The sequence below is a fragment of the Antedon mediterranea genome, chromosome 9, assembly GCF_964355755.1.
Source record: "Antedon mediterranea chromosome 9, ecAntMedi1.1, whole genome shotgun sequence".
Taxonomy (NCBI): Eukaryota; Metazoa; Echinodermata; class Crinoidea; order Comatulida; family Antedonidae; genus Antedon; species Antedon mediterranea.
Genome location: NC_092678.1, coordinates 25,954,065 through 25,972,668, shown reverse-complemented (window position 1 = coordinate 25,972,668; position 18,604 = coordinate 25,954,065). Strand labels below are relative to the sequence as shown.

At 33.4% G+C, this 18,604-nt stretch overlaps 3 protein-coding genes across 3 annotated transcripts in view; 1 reads left to right on the top strand and 2 right to left on the bottom strand.

Moving 5' to 3' along the window:
• LOC140059488 (protein mono-ADP-ribosyltransferase PARP4-like) overlaps positions 1–11,013 on the bottom strand; it is a 29,448-nt gene extending 18,435 nt beyond the window's left edge. Inside the window, exons 1-25 of the mRNA XM_072105415.1 lie at positions 10,929–11,013; positions 9,218–9,376; positions 8,774–8,972; positions 8,490–8,544; positions 8,102–8,180; positions 7,880–8,011; positions 7,581–7,742; positions 7,316–7,453; positions 7,022–7,195; positions 6,764–6,924; positions 6,525–6,662; positions 6,006–6,104; positions 5,597–5,780; positions 5,280–5,433; positions 5,054–5,184; positions 4,610–4,828; positions 3,684–3,889; positions 3,428–3,509; positions 3,201–3,338; positions 2,756–2,942; positions 2,394–2,655; positions 2,166–2,265; positions 1,905–2,075; positions 1,389–1,469; positions 551–733 (exon numbers count right to left, since the gene is read on the bottom strand). Coding sequence (XP_071961516.1) covers positions 551–733; positions 1,389–1,469; positions 1,905–2,075; positions 2,166–2,265; positions 2,394–2,655; positions 2,756–2,942; positions 3,201–3,338; positions 3,428–3,509; positions 3,684–3,889; positions 4,610–4,828; positions 5,054–5,184; positions 5,280–5,433; positions 5,597–5,780; positions 6,006–6,104; positions 6,525–6,662; positions 6,764–6,924; positions 7,022–7,195; positions 7,316–7,453; positions 7,581–7,742; positions 7,880–8,011; positions 8,102–8,180; positions 8,490–8,544; positions 8,774–8,972; positions 9,218–9,349 — 3,567 coding nt within the window. The 5' untranslated portion in view covers positions 9,350–9,376; positions 10,929–11,013. The remainder of the gene's footprint in view (positions 1–550; positions 734–1,388; positions 1,470–1,904; positions 2,076–2,165; positions 2,266–2,393; positions 2,656–2,755; positions 2,943–3,200; positions 3,339–3,427; positions 3,510–3,683; positions 3,890–4,609; positions 4,829–5,053; positions 5,185–5,279; positions 5,434–5,596; positions 5,781–6,005; positions 6,105–6,524; positions 6,663–6,763; positions 6,925–7,021; positions 7,196–7,315; positions 7,454–7,580; positions 7,743–7,879; positions 8,012–8,101; positions 8,181–8,489; positions 8,545–8,773; positions 8,973–9,217; positions 9,377–10,928) is intronic.
• A 153-nt stretch (positions 11,014–11,166) lies between these two features.
• On the bottom strand, positions 11,167–16,828 carry LOC140059476 (protein lifeguard 4-like). The gene is made up of 6 exons (XM_072105406.1): positions 16,731–16,828; positions 12,965–13,098; positions 12,615–12,723; positions 12,261–12,366; positions 12,007–12,158; positions 11,167–11,918 (listed from the first exon to the last, which is right to left on the bottom strand). The coding sequence occupies exons 2-6, from the start codon at positions 13,062–13,064 to the stop codon at positions 11,666–11,668; spliced, it is 720 nt and encodes a 239-aa protein (XP_071961507.1). The 5' UTR covers positions 13,065–13,098; positions 16,731–16,828; the 3' UTR covers positions 11,167–11,665.
• A 56-nt stretch (positions 16,829–16,884) lies between these two features.
• On the top strand, positions 16,885–18,146 carry LOC140059475 (uncharacterized). The gene has a single exon (XM_072105405.1). It carries the CDS (start codon positions 17,104–17,106, stop codon positions 17,932–17,934), a length of 831 nt encoding a protein of 276 aa, XP_071961506.1. The 5' UTR covers positions 16,885–17,103; the 3' UTR covers positions 17,935–18,146.
• The last annotated feature ends 458 nt before the right edge of the window (positions 18,147–18,604 follow it).

Below are 18,604 nucleotides of genomic sequence, written 5' to 3'. Positions count from 1 at the left end.
GCGCGCTCGCGAAAGACAACAGTCGTTCACGTGGTAAGGGCCGTATCATCATCGCCTTTGTTGATGAATTTTAGGCTAGATAAAAATTATCCTAGGCGATCGGGCGCTGCACGACCCTCCCCATGTTTTTGAAGGCGCCATGAGAATTAATTTTAATAGCGATCAGTAAGTAGGCTTTACAAAAAACAAAACTTGTAGATCTGTAGACAACATTTTATTATTTTAACATGTTTGAGATGTTCGGCGATATACACACGTGTGTACTGACGACGTCGATGTAAACAAACAGCCAACTTACTACTTCCGTCTGAGTGTATTGCATTTTGGGTAATGATGACGTTTTGCTCGACGACCACCCATAGATTTAACCGGTTATTTCGGAGCACAAATTGAGCAGAAACGCGGTCTTGTTATTGTTATCTATTTTTAATCTATTTAAAAATAACCGGTTAAATTGCGTTATGCAGCAGAAACAGACCCTCAGAGAAGTACAGGTATATGGGTGACATGTTATATAACAAGTAAGTAATATTAACCAATAAATACAAACCATATGTCGTTCTTCTACGGCGATAAAACTGGTAAATTGTGTCACTATAGAATACTCTTTACTGACATCAATGATGTAAGATTTCTGAGCTTCTTTCTTAATGTCATGCTCTACCGGGTCAACATCCAAAGTTCCATCTTCCCAGTCACGGATGATTGCTCTGGCCGTTAGTTGGTGTAGTATCTACAGGTTTTTAATCATTTTGTATACAATTGTTATTATTGACATAGATATAAATAGCTCTGGCCGTCAGTTGGTGTAGTATCTACAGGTTTTTAATCATTTTATATACAATTGTTATTATTGACATAGATATAAATAGCTCTGGCCGTCAGTTGGTGTAGTATCTACAGGTTTTTAATCATTTTATATACAATTGTTATTATTGACATAGATATAAATAGCTCTGGCCGTCAGTTGGTGTAGTATCTACAGGTTTTTAATCATTTTGTATACAATTGTTATTATTGACATAGATATAAATAGCTCTGGCCGTCAGTTGGTGTAGTATCTACAGATTTTTAATCATTTTGTATACAACTGTTATTATTGACATAGATATAAATAGCTCTGGCCGTAAGTTGGTGTAGTATCTACAGGTTTTTAATCATTTTGTATACAATTGTTATTATTGATATGGAAACTGCTACTGTATGTATCAAGAAATATGTATGATTTGGAAATCAATCAAGTTATAATAAATTCATCTCCATATGAAATTTGGTCATAATGCAACGATATTGCTTTTTCAACATTGATATAGAATTTGATATTAAAAATTGAGGATTTTGAGAAATACTTCTAAAGATTAATAACATAAAATGTACTAATGTCTTACCTTTCCTTTTGTTATATTAAGTTCCTGAGTGGAAACCATGGTTGATATTTCTTCTCCACCAACCTCAGCTTTTAAAGTTGCCTTTAATGGAATGGTAATAAAAAGATAGAGCTCATAAAACCTGTGAAAAACTTACGAATGTCGGAAACAGTTTCTCCTTTTTATATCAAAACCAGATGAAATTGTTTTCACATTTGATATTTATCAAATAGAAATATTTCGAAAAGAATGCACAATCATTAAATTATATCACAAAACCAGTTAGCACTGAGTAACCAAGGACACTATGTTCTCAATCTGGATATTTAAATTGTTAGCACTGAGTAACCAAGGACACTATGTTCTCAATCTGGATATTTAAATTGTTAGCACTGAGTAACCAAGGACTCTATATTCTCAATCTGGATATTTAAATTGTTAGCACTGAGAAATCAAGGACACTATGTTCTCAATCTGGATATTTAAATTGTTGATGTAAGTTTAATAAACTGTATGTGAATTATGAATGATTCTAACCTGTTGGCAAAATGGAATGTATCCATACACTACTTGCCGTGATCCACTGAATAACGATGTTATTTGTCCGGGCGCTTGGATTGGTTTGGGGGCGTTGTCATCAAATTGTTGCCATTCAACACTCACGTTGCTTAATGCTGGTTGCCTAGCTTTCAATAACTGATTTTTGATCTATTAAAATCATTTTAAAATTATTGTATTATTTAGTGTCATTCTAAAACAGATTATAATTATTTTGTTTATTTTTATTTAACCTCTAACCTTTCTTTCCCACTTGGACTTTGTAGTTGTATCAAAGAATTCAAAGGCTCCAGTTCCGACACGGGCGATGGCTCTCAGCAAGTGTTTGTTGCCACTAGAGCTAAGGTAATAGAAACAGTTGAAGACATGAATACAATGATTCTCTTCTGAATGACCATTCATGAATTTTATAAGTTAAAAACATTTTATTTAAACTAAATTCATCTTATGGATTGAAAACTAATATACCTTATCCCAAAAGTAAACACTCGGTTAGTTTTTGAATTTAGTCGAATTGCTCTTAAAGTAGATTCCTCATTATTGATGTGTCCATCAGAAATCAAAAAGATGTTGCGCAGACATTTGGCATCACTAAGCAAAAAGTAGGCATGAAGAGGACGCCATACTTCTGTGTTGCCCATATTAGCTTGAACACAGAAGATGAACGTTTTAGCAAGAGACAGATTAGCATTAGACACTGGTTGGCTAGCTGGAAACAACTCGTCAAAATCTAAAAAACAAAGATATCAGTACATCGATTACAAATTTGTTTTGTATTGGCCAAATATTTTACTATTTTGTTTAACAGATGATAATAATTTCCGCCTTACTTGTTCCAAATGTGATGATGTTGAACAGTGCTTTAGATGGAAGATGATGAAGAGTCATAAGAAGAATCTTCTTAGCTTCCAACAAATTCTCTCCTTTCATTGAGTTTGACAAATCAAGCACTAATAGAATCTCTGGAGATTCATTATCTTCACTTTCAAACTCAGGATAGAATGTCAACATACATGCCTAATAACAACAACAAATGCAGCAAATGTAAAAACTATCATAACTAAATTTATTTTAACTTTCAAACTTAGGATAGAATGTCAACATACATGCCTATTAACAACAACAAAGTAAATGTCATGGGAAAAAAATATCGTACATACATTTGTTTTAAATTTTTTTTTTTAAACTACTGGAATATCAAAAACATATTGAAACATTTGGTTTTAAACAAGTCATACCTGTGAGTCAACCTTTTCTGTTTTAAACAAGTCATACCTGTGAGTCAACCTTTTCTGGATGTCTCTCAACCCACATTCTGGGTACATGTATTTCTGCTAATTGGATCAACAGTTGAAAACCATCTCCCAGTGAAATATTCTTCTGTAATTCTACTGTAGCCTTGGTAGCAGATTGCTAGATAATAAAAAAAATCTATCAATACCTGAAGCTAGTCAATATTTATTGATCAATAACAAATAATTCACTTATATATTTGTTGTTACCTTCATTTTGACAGGATGAGTTGGAGACTTAATGGAACGAATTTCATAAGGCATCTCAATTGCAACCTGGACTGATGTATCTCTGCGGGGGAAAATTAATTTGTTTGTATCATTTAAAATACTATCAATGGAAATTACATTACAAAATACAAATTCATAAATTAAATTACAAATGCTTTCAAAAGCTTAGTTAGGTGACAACCTTTTATTTTCAATTGATAAAACATTGGCATAATAAAATGTGAAATATGTGTACCCTTTTGGTTTGCTCGAAATCTTCATGGTTTCCATTTCTTCCTGTGTTGTCACAGAGAGAGCACTATTTTTTTTCCAAGGTGCTACACTGCCGGGAAGATTGAAAACAATCTTACTAGAATCAACAGCCAACTCTGCTACGTAGGTGATTTTAATCAACACTTCAGAATTTGGAGGCAAGTTACCCACACTCACAGTAAAAACATCCTTTAGAAAACAAAACAAATCAACCAATCAAAGCTCTTAGTCAATGTATGTAATCTCTTATTATATCAACCAATCAAAGCTCTTAATCAATGTAGGTAATCTCTTATTATATCAACCAATCAAAGCTCTTAATCAATGTATGTTACATATCAACCAATCAAAGCTCTTAATCAATGTAGGTAATCTCTTATTATATCAACCAATCAAAGCTCTTAATCAATGTAGGTAACCTCTTATTATATCAACCAATCAAAGCTCTTAATCAATGTAGGTAACCTCCCCTTATTATATCAACCAATCAAAGCTCTTAATCAATGTAGGTAACCTCTTATTATATCAACCAATCAAAGCTCTTAATCAATGTAGGTAACCTCTTATTATATCAACCAATCAAAGCTCTTAATCAATGTAGTTAGTAATTAGTTATATTAAAGCGGGTTTTAAAACTCTGAAGTTACTTACGGGTGTTTCCTCATCCATTAAGTAAGCCTCTTAAGTTACTTACGGGTGTTTCCTCATCCATTAAGTAAGCCCCTTAAGTTACTTACGGGTGTTTCCTCATCCATTAAGTAAGCCCCTTAAGTTACTTACGGGTGTTTCCTCATCCATTAAGTAAGCCCCTTAAGTTACTTACGGGTGTTTCCTCATCCATTAAGTAAGCCCCTTAAGTTACTTACGGGTGTTTCCTCATCCATTAAGTAAGCCCCTTAAGTTACTTACGGGTGTTTCCTCATCCATTAAGTAAGCCCCATGTCCTTTTCTGATGGCCTCTTTGTATTCGTGATGAGCGACCTCTTTATCTTTAACTTCACCAATGATGTGTTTACCATCAATGAAAGCCTCAAAGCCACACACTGCTGCCATGTCATCCAGAGGGAATACATACTTGGCTTCAATTGGAACGTTGTTGTCATTCTTATAAGCTTGGAGTACAACAACCTGTAAATAAAATGATTCATTTATCAGTGAAAATTGGGTATGATTAATTATTTGCTTAGTTTTTACCTTATACAAAAAGGTTAGGGTCAAGCTGTACCATTGCACACGTTCATAAAGCATACATTTTGTTAAGTATGATCAACTATACTTAATGAAACAATGTATTATACAACAAGATCACTAGAACAGTGTTATGGAAACTAACTATTAATTGTTGAGTCTAACCTGAGCAGCAAGATCTATCAACTTTGCTTTGATATGAACAGCAGTTAGTGGGACAGAATGATTGTCCACAGACTGCAGACCAGCTTGTACCTTGTCCAATGGATTCACAATACATTCAATATCATCAATATCTAAAACATTAGGAATATTAAGTGTTCATCAGATAATGCTTAATAAACTAGATTTCAATCAGTGTTTTTTAAATATAAACAAAATAGCTACTTACTGATATCTGTATGCATCATTTCTAAATCTTTATCCTGTGATTCTTTCATCGTCGACATATGAACAATATCTTTGATGGTGTCCTCAGGAAGTGTAAACTCAACAAGGTAACGAATGCGTTGTTGATTTGTATTGTATACAACTAACTCATCATCCTTAAAAAAAAAAAAACATCAACAAATGCTGTTTTAACTAGAGCCAAAAATCACTATCAAGGATTTGGTGTAAAAAAAACAATGGAATCACCACTCAGATTCTGATTCAAATACAGGATCTACATCAACTAAAAGTTATTATTGAAAGTGTGTGTTAAAATACCATGAAATCCGACTTTATTCCAACTGCTGTTTTCACACCATGCACACTATCATAGCCCCTTGGGGCAGATGACAGTTTGTAATCTTTAGACTTCATATCCAGACACTTTCCAAGTGCTACTTCATTTACTAGCATAAAGCGAGATCCTTTAACTTTTCCTCGAGAAGAGTACTTTCCACTTGTACTATTAAAGAAATAAACCAAAGATATGTTGTAGTTAAAGCACTTTTTATACTTTTTTTCATTATAGTTCAGGCAATCAATACTTATGGTCAATGAAATGAAATAAATAATAAAACTGTCTTTGTCTCTTTATTGAAAATATAGAAAACAATACAATTTGCATACAATATAAAAGAAGTGTAACACACTAAGATTCACAATCATTGTTACTAATAATAGAGCATACCTGCTACTGTCTGTAAAATAAATTCCACATCCCAGGTTGCCAGGATCTGTTCTTTTTCCACCAAAATCATCTACAACTATTTTTGGCAGAAGAAGGCCTCTGAAAATACAAGTGTTAACATCAAGACAACCTGACACAATTAAATATGTAAGTTAACACTATAAGATAAACATATGTTGATATAAAGTTTGCGGTACACCACATGTATTAGTTCTGAAATAAACTGTTGAGTTTCTCGACGTTTCGATCAATCATTCTCACTCCTTAGGACGATCAAAGCACGTCGAGAGACTCAACAATTCTTTTCAGAACTAATACATGTGGTGTACTGCAAACTTTATATCAACATTTGATTTCGCCATGAAAACCTTCAAACAATATAAGATAAACATAATAACACAACAAAGAATAGAATCAGGTTCTGTACTATGCTTGTTATTTTAATAGGAAAGACATGTTTTATTGTGTGTGATGTTGTCAACATTATTACAAAATAATTATCAAAACTATTATACAAACCGTGTAAATATCCCAACAAAGTTTGCTGGCTTGGATGCATGAAATAAAAGCTTTTTATTTCCAAGATGATTTGCAAAGTTAGTCTCCTCGATTGGTCGATTAACAGCAAAAATGTTTTTAACATCAAATTTATTTCTACTGTAAAATAATTTTAACAAATGTTGTAGTTTATATTAAATTATGTATAATTTTAACTTAGTATTTATTGCATATTTGTCTAAAATGTCACTTTTATTTACCTTTCATTGTTAGCCTTGACCATGTCTAAAATTGTTTTAAATTCTGGGGATGAAGTTGACAGATGCTGAATGTGACATCTGAGAGCACGGACCTTAGCCTGAATACTGCTACGTGGTGAAAATTCAGTGGCTTCACTCACACTCACTACATCTTTAATCAGCTATAAAATTAAGCAATAAAAAATCAGTTTGTTTGATCTAGATCATAACGACCGCTGAAATAATTAACAAAGAACAAAGTAAAAAAATTCTACATACTTGACAAATATCATGTACTCTTGTTAACATCAGTTTGTCTTCAATCACACTGTACGTTTTCTGAAGAGGTATTAGCTCAAAGAATCTCTTACTAAGTTTATCAAGCTCTGTCCTATTTTGGTTTTTATCCAATTCATGCTTTATTTGTAGAAGTATTGCTTCAGCTTTTTCAACCTGAATAAATTAAATAACAACAACATTAGTATCTATTCTTGCCTTCCAAAACAATGTGCATATTTAAAAGGCAAAACAGCCAACAATGAAATTGGCATGTAGCCAAGGAATCAAATGTACCTGTTCTTTCTTTAGACTTGCTTGCGGCAGAGACAGGAGCTCATTTAGTTCTTCATTTGCTTCTTGCCAAATATGCTCTACCAACTCAACTATTTCTGATGACAGAGAATCAGATTCAAAACTGGATTCCATAGAGATCTAAAGAAAAACATTGAAATTAATGAATTCCAAATTGTGTTGTTTCAAACTAATTGTAATTAATATTATGACATTTCATAGTTCTACTACATAATTTTCTACATTCTTTTTTCAAATCAAATTCTACCTTTCTCTGTTTATCAGATCCAATCCATCTTGAGATAAACTTGTTTGATTTCTTGTAATTGTGGGCTGGACCACTGTACAAGTTGTATAAGTGTGCATATATTTTAAGGGCATCAGAGCTAGACTGCAAATACCGACATTCTTTTGAACCACTATTTTCATCCTAATTAAAATCAAAGGAAAAACATTAACATTTTGTGTATGGTTATTTATAAAGTGATAACACAGTTTTTAACTTCATGAATGCTGACGTGAGGGCAGTAGTACGTAACTTAACAAACCTACTGTAGGTATGCCTACCTTAAGGTCATTGCAGTTTCCATGGTGACAGAACACACGAAAGCTTTTTTTGATAGTAGACTGGTTGGTAATTGGTAAAACATGCAGTTCAAGCTGGTAAAAAAGGCTACCCTTTTTGGGTTTTGGTGAACCCTGAAAAAAAAATTAATAACATTTTGACTGTAGATATTCTCTGTGAATCAGTGACTAATTTGGATTTTTAGTTGTTCAGATAAAACTTACCAAAAGGAGACAGCTTTTGGCAACTTCATAATTGAATTCATCAAACTCTGGTGCTTTATTGTCACCCCATTTATATGTACTGAAACAAAACATACAGTATTAATTTGCTTAAGAAATAGTCAATAAAATACTCTATTTGTATGTACTGATAATAAAAAAAACAGTATTAATTAGCTTAAGAAATAGTCAATAAAATACTCTATTTATATGTACTGAGTATAACAAAAAACATAGTGTTAATTTGCATAAGAAGTCAATAAATTCTCCTAAATAAAACCAAACTATTATCTCTTCGCCATTTTGGAGTATTTGACAATAAATTGAATTTACAAAATAATAATTTGTGTCAAATAATTTCCTTTTGTAAAGTATAAATAATAGTACATACGTGACTGCATTAACATTAAGTGAACTGCTTGTCTTTATAGCACTCTTAGTTTTACCTGTTAAATACATAGACAGAATAATTATGTAATAAGTACAGTATATGGCTTTTCAATAAATAATAAAGATTATAGGTATATCTAGAAATGATAGAATATCTTTTAATTGGGTAGATAGTTCTTCTTCAGAAAGAAGTAGTAGTGAACACAGGTTCAAATATAAACACACAAGTGTGTGATGATGTTTGGTGTTTGGTGCTCTCTGGCAATTAAATGGTTAAATACTTACTTTTGATTTTTCCTTTTTCAAATTCCTTTACTTGCTTACCATCAGTTGCCAGGTAATCTGTGAAATTCAATACTTTTTGCTCATTTACACAACGGTATATAAACTCCACAGTGACTATTGGTATATCATGTTTCTGAGCAGTTCTACCTTTGTATGTTAACTCAGCTTGGTTTCCATTACTTACAATCAAAAAGTTGGTCTGAAATCAAATAAACCTGTTTTAGAAAAAGTATGACATGACACAGTGTACCAAAAATAAAATTGATTAAAGCCGATTTTCCACTATGCGAAATCGTTCGTGTGAATCGAAAGCGTCAGGTTATACGCATGCATGTTTGCGTATAAGCTTACAATTTTTATTTGCGCGAATAAATTCGTCTAGTTGAAAATCGGCTTAATAGGGTCTAGCATATCAATAAAATCTTTGCAGTTGGTTCAAAATACCTTTTTTGTAAGGATGTACGTTATTATTCCACCATTGTTTGTTATTTTCTTCTTTAGGTCTTGTTTTTGTTTGTAACGGAAACTGTAGTCAAGCTCAAATGCAAATTGATAGCCTTGGAAAATACCAAACATTATCAAAGCTGTTTATATGTCAGAATTCTGAAACAAAAAATACAATGCGAACCAATTAAGAATATCTGAGGTGCTACAGTATATTGGGTTATAATATCGCCGTGGTTAGGATTCCGGCACCGGAACTCAACTGCCCAGCGTTAGGGAATCCGACACGCTATTGCGCATGCCCAGAGTGAGGTAATCGGGGCGACTCTATATACTTATCACAGCGATGGATCATTTCATAGCTGCGCCACACGGCGAACTAGCCTAGATGCCTGCTAATATGGGATCCACTAATCTAGGCTAGGGCTACCAGTTAGACATGACCAGGCAGTGGGCGTATAGTATTTATTTTGTAATTAAAAAGTGGTTGCTTCATTCATATATAAACTTCATATCATTATGAATTATATAATTACATGACTAGTTTTATGATTTTTCATAATGCATTATACTGTACATAACAACATGCAATCACAAGTTGATTTGTTGACGGCAGCCACCGCGTGGATGTGAAAAAACTGTTCGGGAAGTCAGGGTCGCAACGCTAAAAACAGCATTACGATTCTTAGATAGATACTGATACTTATTAATATCATTATAATTATTTTAACGCATGGCGTAGTCGTATTTTAATTATTAATTCATGTATGGCATAGGCCAAGTTTCATCCATCGCTCTCTCGCTCGCGCAACGACTATCTAGGCTACAGTAAATCCCTATAACCAATAACACTCCGACTCTCCGTGGTGTGGAGCTATAATTCACTTCCCAGAGCTCTGGGCATGCGCAATAGCGTGTTGGATTCCCTAACGGTGGGCAGTTGAGTTCCGGTGCCAGAATCCTAACCACGCCGTTATAATATTGTGGTGGCACAGCACGCTAAAAACAACACGTACTACTAGTTTAAGTTACTAGTTAAGTATTTAGCATTGGTTGGTTGTCACAGTGCAAAACAATTTATTTACACTACTTTTTTTGACATTTGAGGCGTATGGCCGAGCGGTTAAGGCAGGGGCGCCGTTTACCGTACCTAAAGAGCCAACAACAACATCGGCAAGGGTTCGAGGCCGACTCGCTCCTAGTTCTGGTGGTGGAACAAGTCTTCTCGGATAAGGACTATAAACCGTAGGTCCAGTGTACACAGTTATAACCTGTGTGTACTTTAAAGAACCCAGTTCATTATTCGAAAAAGAGTAGGGGGTTACCCCGGTGAACTGGTTCACACAATAGCCCCTGTATCAGGGGGATTACCACCTATCTGATAGGACAGTGATTAATTCACTATTGGTAATCCTTGGCCACATTGCCTAAAGACATAAAATAAAAAATAAAAAAAAAAAAAATAAATTCCGAACATATCGTTCGGAATTTTCATAAAGAAAGGTAAATTATGACGAGAGTGGCGCGCCATGTTATTGGGAGAAAGAGGGTCGATCGTGCACAACCAAACGATCCCAGCCTCTAATAACTAAAACAGCCAATGGTTGATCTGAAATTGCATATTGTTAATAATATAATCATGGAGCAATATAATGCAACATCATCATCAAATAAGTAATTAACAAACCCTAAAATTTCTTTATATACAAACCTTCAAGTAACTCATTCCATTAAATTCGATCTCTACTAATAATGCCTACTGTTGTTTGTTGGGTTGTGTGTGGCACCGACAGTAGTGAACAACTTAACCAACCAACCGTGAGATAAGGAAATGCTGTAAACAATTACGTAATCGTCTAAAAATAAACATTACTCTTTTAGCGCCCTCAACGCTGACAAATTACATTATGACGTTAATGATGAATATAAAAGTGACAACGTAAACACAAATAACAACAAAAATAGAGCTGTGTCCCAATTTGTTTTTATTGCTTTAAATACATAAAATTCACCTGTCAGATCTTTCCTCCCTAGAAGCATCAGTGTCTACTGTGCTGTATAATAACAAACAAATTCACCTCTTTCACAACAATTAAGTATTATTTCTTAATCTTATTCCTCCAACTCTAAATCTATGCAGTGAAAACCCATATATTTAATATTACTTTAGTTTCATATATTAAACTTACGAAAATATATTTAATTACACCTTATACCTCCATGCACCTCTAAATACACAATCAAATATCCTTATGATATCTAAAAACAACTTATAGTAGTAACAGCAATTAAAATATTAATACAGAGGAGTTTCAATTGATGCATGAAGATAAAATATATCCCCATGACTGATGTAAAGAAATAACAATTTAAAATGTATGCCAAGAATGCATTTTGCACTAGAATCACTTGAATGAAACCTTTTTGTCCTGGAATGATTTCTTACTCCTATCGTTTCTTTGCTTCATTAAGGATACGGAGAATGTACAAGAAAAGGTTTATAATATCCAAATAAAGGTTAATAGACGCCAAGATGTACTCTTCTGGTGACAATTTATGCATTAAAAGATGAGTGTCATAAATGATAAACAGCGAGAAGAGAACAGCGCCTCCAACGGCAATCATCAGATTCATTACTTCACTTTGGAAAAACAGCTGTAGTATGCTTGCAAAAATCAACACCCACAAAACTGAAAACAATCTGAAACATGAAAGTATGGTTGCTTATTAATTGTTCTAATCAAGCAAAAATATTAATATAGTATGCTATAGACATGTAGATTACCTACCCAGCACCCCAGGAAGTGAAGTCTCTTTTGCTTTGAAGTGTATAGAACGTAAGTGCTAGAGTGACTGCAGCCGTTAACACAAATGCCTGGATCACAACATCTACATCGTAGAATGTGACCACTGTACCAATAGAGTATGCTTCTACAAAAGTCTATATGACACAAAACATGTTAATAATGCATGCATCACATCAGTGTTTGAATATAGAATATACTGTAGTCTAAATTTAGGACAAATGATATAAAATACTTACAAAAGCAAACAGAAGGTACATGTTTGTAGGCGATTCATGACGTTTAACCATTAATGCTACAATAAGGCCTAGTGAAAGAATACATGCTAACATCAAACATCCAGAACTGAAAAAAAAACCATTTATAAAACATTAAGGAGCTACACACTAATAATAGAAAACATGAAATATCTAGAACTAAACAACATTAATGTAATATGTACCATTATTCACACTGTTACACAGTATTGATTCTGTTATTGTAATAGTCACTGGTTCCACAACACCCATGATCTCTGTCATGTACCAATTATTTAAAAGCCCATGTCTTAATATTATTTAAATAAGTTGAAGAAACTAAATTAAAAATTGTACCTTTGTTGTACATAACCCTTTATGGTGGATGATGACATAAACAAGGCTGCAGTGACGGTGGTAACAATTAGCTGTAAGGATAGAATTCCATACACCTTACGCAAAAAACCTACAACAGATAAATTTGAAATTTATAATTAGCATATAAAACATTTATGATCCATTTAAATTACAAAGTTTAAACATTTGAGTTTGATCCATCTACACTACAATTGCTAGTGATACATTTGAAATTTATTCGTAGACTAGCATACAAAACATGATCTATTTATATTTAGAAGGAATACAGATTTGAGTATAGTCACAGTACTATTTACTATAGTTTGTTAACTATTGTCATATTTACTTACCCATACGAACTTGAATGTGTGCTGTTGCAACATTACTTCCATAATTAAAGTCATCTTCAATACTAGACTGTTTACCACTTTCTATGTCAATTACTTCCATGATTACGACGAAGTAAAATGAATTATATAAAAAGCTAAAATAAAGAATATAAAAACGGTTCAGTTCAATATTTTCTCCTTTCTGTTCTGTATGTATGTATGGCTGGTTAGGCCTATAAATGAGTAAAAATAGAATTTGTTTGGTTTAGTAGTAAGCTAGCTTCAGTTTACGATGAAATCGGTCGCGTCTGAAATCGGTCGCGTCTGAAATCGGTCGCGATAAAATCAACTTCCGGTATTTTGTATGGCGCGCCGCTAGAGCTATACTTTTGATATCGGTCGCGTGTGAAATCGGTCGCGCTATTTTGTATGGATCGAGCGGGATGCTGGATGCTAGAGCGGGATATACATTTTTCGTTTATATAGATTTAATTTATATTTTTTAGGAACTAGATTATTTATGTGTACTGTACTTGGTTAATAAATATTTATTATCAATCATTAAATTATTTTTTTTTTGTATTTCACAGGTCTCGGAGAAGGACTGTCTTTTCAATGGCCATTTCTAAACACGTTTAAATATTATATTAGGCATAATGTTATATTAGGCATATAATAATTCCTCTATTTATATGTACTGTAATTAATATATTATATAGAGAATATACGTATGTCGTGTCTTTTATTATGCAAACAATTACGTATGGTTTTAGGATATTAATAAAATATATAGATAATATGCCGTTATAAATCAATCTACCAGCCTACATTAGGACTATGATGTACAATGATAGACTATGTGAGAATAATAATGTATGGATAATAAAGGTGGACACGATTCTCAAAGAGGTAATCTGCACTGATATTTAAACATTTAGATATTTACGAACGGCGTATGAATGTGAGACACTGAGTTGCACTTACTTAATTATTTACATTAAATGATTAATAAATGAAGAAATAAAAGATATTCAAATTAAAATCTATAGTAGACCTATCGCCGACGTATATACGTAAATTATATATAAATCATACTGTCAAATTATAGAAACAGTGCTTTATTCGGAATTATTATGGATAAGCAAGCCTGTGAGCTACAGCGATTTTAATTGCTTTTGCTTATCCTTGCCTCCTTAGATTTCCACGTGTCTTGATTTTGTTACCTATGTTTTAAATGTATTTCGATTTTAAAGGCTAAATAAAGAATGAATGAACATAATCTCATAATCGCGTCGAGCATCTATAGCTCATTGGATCGTTTCACAAAAACACATGCAGGACGCCTACAGGCCTATAGACGTTTCAAACGTATGGTTATTAGTAATAGACGTCATCTTTACCTCGCCATGGACAACGATCGTACGTGTTTTGTCCATGATTTAACACTAACAAGTGCATGTTTTTTAAAAAAGGGGAAACCCCGTCAGCAAAATAACGTATTGTTAGGGGAAACAGCTGCACGATCATAGAAGGCGCATCTCCACAATATGGCTTATTCGGGGGTTTATTTCAGTAACTCGCCTTTTAACCATCCGCATATAATGATCATTTTACTAAAAACTATTTTAAACATTAGAAATAAAAATATACACGTGATTTGCCTCAACAATAATCATTATAAATACGTAATAGAAAAACAACGCTTAAAAAAAGAACGATGTTTCGACTCCATCATGGAGTCATTACCAAGTCCAATGAATAAAATTTAAAAAAAACAACTAATTAAATAACACAAGCCAAGGGTCAAAGTTTAAATAACAAAAGACCTATAATCATTATACACTTAATATTATCCTACATAACGGATCGAAATAAAAATAAGGTGATCGAATAGGGATGTTGTTAACGACATGGATATGATATATCTGCCACAGTATGCATAAGTATAAAAATGGATACGCTGGCTTTACGGGCTATATTGTAAAAATTATTGTTTTTAAATAAATTGTTCTCTTTTACGTAATTGTTTGATTTCAAACGCGACCGATTTCAAATGCGACCGATATCATCAAAAGTATAGCTCTAGCGGCGCGCCATACAAAATACCGGAAGTTGATTTTATCGCGACCAATTTCAAACGCGACCGATTTCAAGCACGACCGATTTCATCTGACACCCTAGCTTCTGCCCAAGTCCTTTTCCAGAGGCTATTATTAAAAGGACCGCGCGTTTGGACCTAGGCCATCTAGGCCTACATCAGTCTCGGGCGCTAATGCAGTTTCGTACCCACCCCTTAAAATTACTCAAAATCTTCATCCAACCTACTCACGAGTTGTCTACAACATTCTGCAATCATAAAATTGTAAAAAATCGATAATTTTTTATTTAAAACTATTTTTAATCAATTAATACTGAGCACCCTTCGGAAATACATCGCCAGCTTAGCTTCGCGAAAATCATCGCTAGGCCTGCCGATAAAAGTACGGAGGCCTCACAGGACATTAACTCTATAGAGTAAACAGTTGCGTTTTATAGAGGGCGTAGTTACTAACGTTTAAAGCACGCACCAAATAATTATAATTTTCATTATTTCCGACATGCGTTTCGTATTTTTAATAAAGAAAAGAAATACTATACAATTGCTGTATTCATCATTGTGGGTATCATCATAATTATGTTATGTTTTTAATTTGTTCTTTCATTTTACTAGTAGAATTTCACACAGAAAAGAAGATAAATATGGAACTGCTGACTCTTGAAGATATAAGTACTGACCAATTTTCCTCTGTTTTAGTTTATTTTACATTATGGTTTGTAGGTCAAATAAATAAATGAAATGAATAAAAAGAATTAAAAAACAGAAAGATATAATTTATTGAAATGTAATGTACAGTAATACAATAATTATAATAAAAATGTTTTCCATCAATTACTAGAATTTATTTTACTTCTGCTGACACTGAATACATCATTTCATGTCTATTCATTAATTTATTTCAACAATATTTTATGAGGGTGGTCCATCCAGCCGAAGCTGATCATTAGGGACCCTTACAAAAAATATAATTTGACAAGACAATAACACACAACATTCAAAATAAATAGAATTCAACATAATTAAACACAAAATATTTCTTTATGAAAAAAACTTAAAATCCGTTACACGAGGAACATGTAAAAAATATTTTATTATCGCCATAATATGATCATATAACAGCGTCCTCTATAGATCGATGCCCTATGAGGCCTCCGTACTTTCATCGGCAGGCCTAGCGATGATTTTCGCGAAGCTAAGCTGGCGATGGATTTCTGAAGGGTGCTCAATTATTAATTGATTAAAAATAGTTATAAATAAGAAATTATCGACCTTTTACCATTTTATGCTTGCTGAATGCTGTAGACAACTCGTGAGTAGGCTAGATGAAGTATTGAAATCATTTGGAGTAATTTTAAGGGGTGGGTACGAAACTGCATTAGCGCCCAGTCTCGTACGTAGTAGTACCGCCAGTGGCAGTAGAACCTCACCCTTTACCTTCCTTTCATTACATTATTATTACCTCCTGGCTAGCTAGGCTAGGCCTATATACTATAGGTACTAGGCCTAGGCCTAGGCCTAGCCTAGTAGGCCCAGAAGTATTATTAGTTAGCAGCTAGAGGGAGCCTAGACAAAAGAGACTGATGATAGATACGGTACGATTATAGATAGATATTTAGCCTAGGCCTACTTACTTACTTACTACACTGAGATCATAGAAATGAGATTTAAAATAAGGGTGTATTCACTTACCTTTTATTACTTCAAATTTTGTTTTTATCTTTATTAATGAATACGTATCTCAGCTCTCTCCTCTCCCCAATTAGAGTAATCACTGCTCTCTTCTGAAGCATGAAAACGCTTGAGGGCGTTATACAGACCCCCCACGAAAAATCTCGAAAACAACAACTTTTTATTAAAAAAAAACGGAAGTTCACGGCTTTGGTGTGGCTCCCCTGGTTGGCTACTCTCTTTTCTTGTCAAATAACTGTATATTTCAGACTATCAGTCGTGATTTGGCATGGGAGCTGTTTGACATTCACAATAATTAAGTTGAATATTATAGATATGTCAAGACAAGTTGATAGCCTAGGCCTAGGCCTAGATTATTAGAAAATTGAGAATCATGAGTTTCAAAGTATGGGCAACTGCCTTCCTGAGTGCTGGTGTGGTTTCTGAGGTGTTGTACATGCTGTATATGGGATGTAAATCACAAACCTTCAGAGATTCTTTGTCACAAGCAAGAACTTACTGTTGCCAGTACTTCATAAGAATGTTTCAAAGAAATCACCGAAGACTATCTCTGCCCGCTATTGAATATGCAACACTTTCAGATAACGGCACCCGTCCAAGCTCACAACTGAACATCTTTCACGAAGTGCACTTCTTTCCAGAAAGCCATGAACCGTGTAAACACCATTTCTGGGGAAGCGGATGCACTAACAGCAATTGTCGATTTAGTCACAAAGTATCGCCATTTGTGAAACTCACACGTTACGTGCAATCAGCAAAGAAATCAATTGATGTATGCGTGTATACCTTATCGAATAAAGTCATTTTAAATATACTTATCGAATTGCACAAGAAAGGAGTTGTCGTTCGAGTTATTACAGATGATGAATCTATTAACTTATCTGGCAACCACATTGGAAATCTACGTAAAAATGGAATTGATGTACGCACAGACCTTTCAAGCTTTTTGATGCATCATAAATTTATAATTATTGATGGTATCGTACTTTTAAATGGATCGTTGAATTGGACACGGCACGCCATCTTGGGCAACAATGAGAATGTGTTGGTCACAAACGAACCACTAATTGTCCATCCATATAAAGGGGAGTTTGAGAAACTTTGGGAGCTGTTCAATCCAGTTGGTAATGCAGTCATGTTTACAGATGAGTTTGGAAATAAACGTTATCTTCAACCAGATTCCACAGAAACCATTGATCTATGAATACACGCCAACAATAACTGACTTCATCGTACAAAATATAAAATGTTTTACCTTTCCTATATTCATTCCAGTTTAGTAATTTGTATTAAATAAAATCTAGTAAAATATTGTGTCTCTTATTATGTTTTGTACTTCTTGACTACAATAAAATGATAGGCCAGTAATATTATAAAGCAGCATGACTTAAGTTGATTCTCTGCTGCTTAAGTATGAAACATATGGTAAAGTTGGCTAGAGGGATCAGCTGAATAAAATTATTTAACTACCGTAACCTACACAAATTAGTTACAAATTTCATAAAAAATTAAACAATTTTACAACAGCTAAACTGATAGAATTATAGCTTTATTTGTTAAATTTTATTTGTGAAGCATTTTCAATTTTACCCAATTGTTATTAAATTATTGTATAAATTATAAACTACATTTGAATAAATTACACAAAATATAACAATTTCTGACTAAAAATTAACACTGAATTACTGTACTTTCCTTGCAAACCACAAATAATATAAATATACTGTTTTGTTGGGTACATACAACTATTGGAAAGATTGATTGAAGGAAAAAAAAACATGCCCTCTCAAAGTTGGAGTGACCTTTAAACAATACATGGGCTATAAATATGATGTATGACGATAATTTCTCAGAGTACAACCAAATTGTATGCA

Coding starts and splice junctions, on each gene's coding strand:
- LOC140059476 (XM_072105406.1), bottom strand. CDS start 13,064: ATGGAAGTAATTGACATAGAAAGTGGTAAACAGTCTAGTATTGAAGAT. Junction 12,724..12,964: donor ACACATTCAAGTTCGTATGG/GTAAGTAAATAT, acceptor TATCTGTTGTAG/GTTTTTTGCGTAAGGTGTAT. Junction 11,919..12,006: donor TTCACTTCCTGGGGTGCTGG/GTAGGTAATCTA, acceptor TTCATGTTTCAG/ATTGTTTTCAGTTTTGTGGG.
- LOC140059475 (XM_072105405.1), top strand. CDS start 17,104: ATGAGTTTCAAAGTATGGGCAACTGCCTTCCTGAGTGCTGGTGTGGTT.